This window comes from Phascolarctos cinereus, unplaced genomic scaffold (genome assembly GCF_003287225.1).
Source record: "Phascolarctos cinereus isolate Bilbo 61053 unplaced genomic scaffold, phaCin_HiC Scaffold_1;HRSCAF=81, whole genome shotgun sequence".
Taxonomy (NCBI): Eukaryota; Metazoa; Chordata; class Mammalia; order Diprotodontia; family Phascolarctidae; genus Phascolarctos; species Phascolarctos cinereus.
In genome coordinates, this window is record NW_027555514.1 from 80,527,899 (window position 1) to 80,533,898 (window position 6,000).

The 6,000-nt window shown below is 38.6% G+C and overlaps 1 protein-coding gene across 4 annotated transcripts in view; it reads left to right on the forward strand.

The window, feature by feature from the left end:
- The window catches only part of DIP2C (disco interacting protein 2 homolog C), a 592,419-nt gene extending 588,552 nt beyond the window's left edge, over positions 1 to 3,867 (forward strand). For all 4 annotated transcript variants that reach the window (XM_020990358.2, XM_078152493.1, XM_078152501.1 and 1 more), the window contains one exon: positions 364 to 3,867. In XM_020990358.2, coding sequence (XP_020846017.1) covers positions 364 to 616 — 253 coding nt within the window. In that variant the 3' untranslated portion in view covers positions 617 to 3,867. The remainder of the gene's footprint in view (positions 1 to 363) is intronic.
- The last annotated feature ends 2,133 nt before the right edge of the window (positions 3,868 to 6,000 follow it).

Consider the following 6,000-nt stretch of genomic DNA (forward strand, 5'->3'; position numbering starts at 1 on the left):
CCATTAAAAGGCAGCTGAACTTGGATTAATTACAGTAACTAATCTTAGTCTGGAAGAACAGATGACGGAGTAGATTCTCCTCCTTTTAGAAGCATGGGGGGGGAGTGGGAAGATAAAATATGGGGGAGAAATGTCATAAATGCTCTCAGATGGGGTCACTTTGTTGGTTGTACTTAACTATTTATTTTGTTACTAGGAAGGGTTCAGTGGGGAGAGGTGGGGGTGGCATGACAGGAAATGGCAGTGACAAAAACCAAAAGGTATCTATTATGTATTTAAGTAATATGTATATATTTATGATTATAGAATTTTTTTAACCCTCCCCTGTCTACCACACTAATGATTTGTCTTCTTTCCTCCTAGTGCCGTGTTTACTTGGACAAACTTACTGGTCGTTGTGGTTGAGTTGGATGGCTCAGAACAAGAAGCCTTGGACCTGGTTCCCTTAGTCACGAATGTGGTTCTAGAGGAACATTACCTGATTGTAGGCGTGGTGGTGGTGGTGGACATTGGTGTCATTCCTATCAACTCCCGTGGAGAAAAGCAGCGTATGCACCTACGAGATGGATTTTTGGCAGACCAGCTAGATCCAATTTATGTGGCCTACAACATGTAGTCTTGTCCCTTTGGCTTCCATGGACTTTACTAGAGATGTATACATTTTCCTCAGTGTCTACTAAAAACGTGCAGAGAAACGAGGGTAATGCTCATCAGATTGGAACTGTTTCTGTTATTGTGATGATGATAAGGATGATGATGATGATGACTTTTCAAAGCAGTCACAATTGGCCAGGGAATAAAATGTGAAACGTGTTTCCTTTACCACTAAATTTTTAGCTCAGAAGGACTTTGGGATTACTGCCTTTGGTTTGATGGAAAAGCCCATTTTAAAACTTTTCTTTTTTTTTCTTTCTTTTTTTTTTGGCTTACTGGATAAGTGCTTTCTGCGTAAATGTGGCTTTGTACTTTTGCGTTGAGCTGAAGTAGCAATTTTTTTTAAATCTGCCCTCTGACTGGGTTCTTTTAGACAATTTTACATAGTGTGACAGAGAATTGTTTTCACTGTTTTAATGTGTCATCAATCTTACCAACGTGGATCTGTTACTAATTGAAGCCATCTTTAGATCCCATTGTTTTAGGAAAACGTGTTGAGGTACGAAAACTTTCCAAATAGCACCTTCCAATTAGAATTTAGCAGCTTTCTTTGTCAGAAATGTGCCGAAGGACAAAGGCTAACAAATGGCCTTTGATGTTAGCATAGGAAGAAGAAATTATAAATAAGGTGTATTTCGGCAATTATCTTACAGATATCTTTGTACTAAACTAAAAAGATAAAATAAGTTAACTTCTTCATATGTAATTATGTACAAAACGTTTAATTTATTTTGATCTCTTTAGAAGTATAAAAGAGAAAACATTCAAGAATATTAAAGTCTTGTAATGTTTGCTAATATAAAAAAGTGTTGTATTATCTTGCGTGGATAGTATCACATCAAATATATATATATGAAATATAAATTCACTAAGGACAAAAAAGATTTTAAAGTTTAAAATGCAGAACTTGTCACTTGCATGGTGTCCCCGGTCCCTCTCCCCCCCACTCTACTGTAGATAATTGAGTGTTAACTCACACAAACTTTCTCTGAAGAAAGCAATCATGGATTGCCAAGTAACCCTGTCTCAAAGTTTCTTCTAGATACCAGATACCAGCAAGTGAAATTTTTGCCATCTCGAAGATGGTGAATGAATTTAAAGGCTAAACATGCACTAAAATATTTTTTTTTCTTTGCCACAGAGGTAACAATAACTCTATTTGTGCTGGCATGTGCTTACACTTGTTACACTTTAGGAAGGCAGGTTGGCGAGTAGCACTGTTTCCTAGCTGCAAGAATCTGTTGCACAGGTTTTCCCCTATCATTTTTTGTTGGTGTGTTTATTTTTTTTTCCCATTGCTGTTATTGTTGTGATATGATAAGGAATGGTTTTCCATGGTCACTTGCACCAAGTTGGTCTCATTTCTCCCTCCAATGGCCATTGTAGTGGGTAGGCACATTCTCCAAGACAAATTTAGGGAATGGAATTAGAGAAAAGGTCTTCTCTCCTCTTGCCTATAACCGAGCTAGTGAGTTTCTCTTCTCCAGGGGTCTCTTAGACCAAGGGAAGTTCTTCAAGGAGCTGAGCTGCCCTGGTAGCCTGTAACAGAGGCCATCTATAGGGAAGAGTCACACAGCATGCTTCACAGCTGCCTTCATTTTACTACCCATAGATAAATAGATCTTCAGGTCCTCCTTCCATTCTAGTCTCTCCTTTCCTCCCTCTGTTCTCCCCACCCGCCTTTTTTTTTTAATTTTCAGAGCTCATTAGTACATTTCTAAATCAAGATGGCCTGTCTGTGTCTGACCAAGTGAGTCTATCAGCAGCCACCCAAGACTGATTTATTTTATAATTGTCCCAAATAGGCTCCTGTGATAGCTCTCTTGTTACTGGATATGCATGACTGAGATTGTTGCTGGGAAAAATTTAGATCCTTATTTTTTCTTTTTTAAATGACACTTTTAGGCAATGTCTACGTCTGACTTTGCAGTATGCATTCAGTAGTGGGCCCTTTGCTAAAAGAAAGTTTTGTTTGACTTCCAAAATCCAAGGTGGATTATTTTGAGTTGTTTTTTTTTAAAAAGGCACATTTTTTTGTCTGCATGTACAGTGCATCCTCCCACGTCCGCAAGGCATTCGCTTTTTAGATCACCATTTTGAACTTCATTGCTGTGTCAATATTTCTAAACATATGCTCCAAACACAATCTGAGAACTTATGTAACATGAGGTCCTGTATTTCCTAAGGGTCAAAAAACAGACCTTATAAAGAAAAAGAAAATAAGAAACATCTTATTGTACACGTACAATCTCCTTGTCCTAAGGGAAAGTTGGCTCTAATTTTCAAATACAATTTTGATCATTTGCAAAACATAATTGTCCAGTGGGGAGTAGGGGAGGGTAACTTGTGAAATTCCACCTCAGTCCCTTTGGCCAAATTTAGCCATCCCTTCCAATGTCATTTTAGCCTTCACCAGATCAACTCTGGGAGTTGGGGAGAGGGGAAGGAGAGGAGAGAAACATATGCTGCAATGCGATCAGGAAAGGAGTTAATAATAATGGATCTCTTCTGCAACCTGTCATCTGTGGTGTTGAGTTTTCTACTCAAAAGTGATAAAGGACTGAATTTGGAGCAACGTAGTGCAAAGCAAAGTGGAAGGCAACCTTTTGATACCACCAGATTCAGCAATAAAGAAGGATTGTTCTGTATTAGGAACTGTATTGTAGATAAACCATTCATGAGAATGTATAAAATGTTTGTCTTGTGACCTTGTGCTTTTGAAGTCAGACAAAACCACGTAACCAATTTGCACAAAGAGAGGGTACACAATGAACATTTACACACACACACAAACACACACACAGACCTAATCAAACAGGAGCAGATTCCTCATGGTGCTTGTTTATTTTATATATATATATATATAAATAAATGAATATATATATATATATATATATATATATATATATATATATATATATATATATATATATATATATATATATATATATTTAATCCTGCTTGACACTTTACCCAAGGGGAGACTGTCCCTTTTATCAGTTGAATGTTAGCAGCGTTATTTCATAGAGTGTGGTGACTGGTTAGAGCAGTTCATATACTCAGCCAATCACAGTTTCAAACAAAGTTTTTATGTGCAAAGGACAGCAAACCTTCTTGTATGTTAAACCACCAGTACGCTTTGTACATCTGTGATAACGCCTGTTTTATATTCAAATGAACAAATAAAAGCTTTTATTTTTGTTGCTCTGAAAATAGTTTCTTAATGGGTTCCCCTGAGGGACAAACAGAAATATACTCTGAAGCAGCTGAGCTCTCTTTAAAGCACAAGGACATCACCCCTCCTCTCTCTCCCCTCTACTGGATTGTCTCCTGTCATTTAGTCAACTAATTGCCTAAGTGATAGTACATTTTCATTGGCTGTCCCCCAATGCATGGAATGCTCCCCCTTCCCCATTGCCACCTCCTTGCTTCCCTGGCTTCCTTCCAGTCCCAGCAAAAACCCCACCTTCTACACGAAGCCTTTCCCATTCCCCCTTATTTCTAATGCCTTCCCTCTTTTGATTACCTCAAATATATCTTGTATAAAGCTTGTTTCTACATAATTGTTTGCACGTTATCTTCCCCATTAGACTATGACGTTCCTCAGTGCAGAGACTCGCTTTTCTTTGTATCTCCAGCACAATGCCTAGCACGTAATAGGCAATTAATAAATGTTTATTCACTGACTTAGTATAGATCATAATAATTATAATAGTGACATTTATATAGCACTCTGAGAATTTCAAAGCACTTTACATAGGTTATCTCATTTGAAACACCCCCCAACAACCATATGAATAGGTACTATTGTTACCTCCATTTTACAAATGAAGAAACTGAGGCTCAATCAACAAGGCTTTATTAAGCACCTACTATATACCAGGCATTATTGGACAACAAGTGTACAAAGAGAGAAATGAAATGATTCCTGTTCTCAAAGAGTTTACATTCTATAAAGGGAGATAAGTTACTCAGGTTGTAGTAATTGCCCAGGGTCACGCAGTTATTAAGTGTCAGCGCTAGAATTTGAAACTATATTATCTCCACTCCCAAACACTATCCACTATTTCTCACATTGAACCAAGTTTTCCATCCTATGGTAGACACTTGTTGCTTTGAACAACTTAGCATGGCAACAAATGTTTTTGTTTTCCTCCCTCCTACCCTTTTAAATAGAGTTAAACATGCATAGTAATCTTATACATTTTTTTCTGAAAATACAAAGCATTGGACCCTTACTAACATTTTGTGAGTAGCAGTAGTGAGCATAAAGACTAGGATAGGTGGCGCCATGGATAGAGTACCAGGCCTAAAGTCAGGAAAACTCATCTTCCTGAGTTCAAATTTGGCCCCAGACACTTACTAGATTTGTGACCCTGGGCAAGTCACTTCACCCTCTTTGCCTCAGTTTCCTCATCTGTAAAATGAGCTGGAGAAGGAGAGAGCCAACCACTCTAGGATCTTTGCCAAGAAACCCCCAAATGGGGTCATGAAGAGTCAGACATGACTGCAAAACGACCAAAGAACTACAAAGTGAAGCCTCTTTCTTCTCAGGATATGGCAATTTCATCCGTCGTGTTGCAGGCAAGCTGTGACACCTCAGGAAATAGTCTGCTAGCTGCTGCAACCAAAATTGACTTGATTCACTCGACAGCTAAAAGCCACATCCTTTGCTCAAGATCTGTGGGCCTCATTATGGTTTTTTCTTTGGGGAAGTAGTAGAGCGTTCATCACTGGTTTGAAAAGAGCTCAGGCTTGTTGGATCTCAGGGTTTGAAAGTCAACAGAACTCAAAGTTGGCTGGCTGGAAACCACAAGGTTTGATCTAAAAGCATTCTTTCCCCTTAACTTAGTTCTCCTCTCTCTTAGTTCTCCTCAGCCAAATCTAGATTGACTCAATTCAGTCCTGGAACATCCCTAAGGATTGATCATACATTGCCTAGGAAGATACTAGCTCCAATAAGCAACTTAGATGTAGACTCCTGACCCAATGCAGACCAGCAGACCAGTGTAGATCAATCATGCAGACTAGTCTGAAGGTCTAACCAGACAGACAAGTAGAAAGGTGCAATTCTACACTCCATGTCTGGAATTTCTGACCTGGTGCTCTGGCAGAAAACCTATCCATGCTAGTCAAATCAAGTCAACAAGCATTTTTTAAAGTGCCAACTATGTATCGGGAACCATAAGTGCTAGATAGTCTAGAAGTCAAGGAGATCACATAGGAAGAAAAGACTGCCTTAGGTAACCAAAATTAACCTTCCTTAAGACAAATACCATGCATGGATGCACATTTCCTGTGGGCAATTCTTCCATTCTTGTCATCCTCTCTAATTATCTGTGCAAT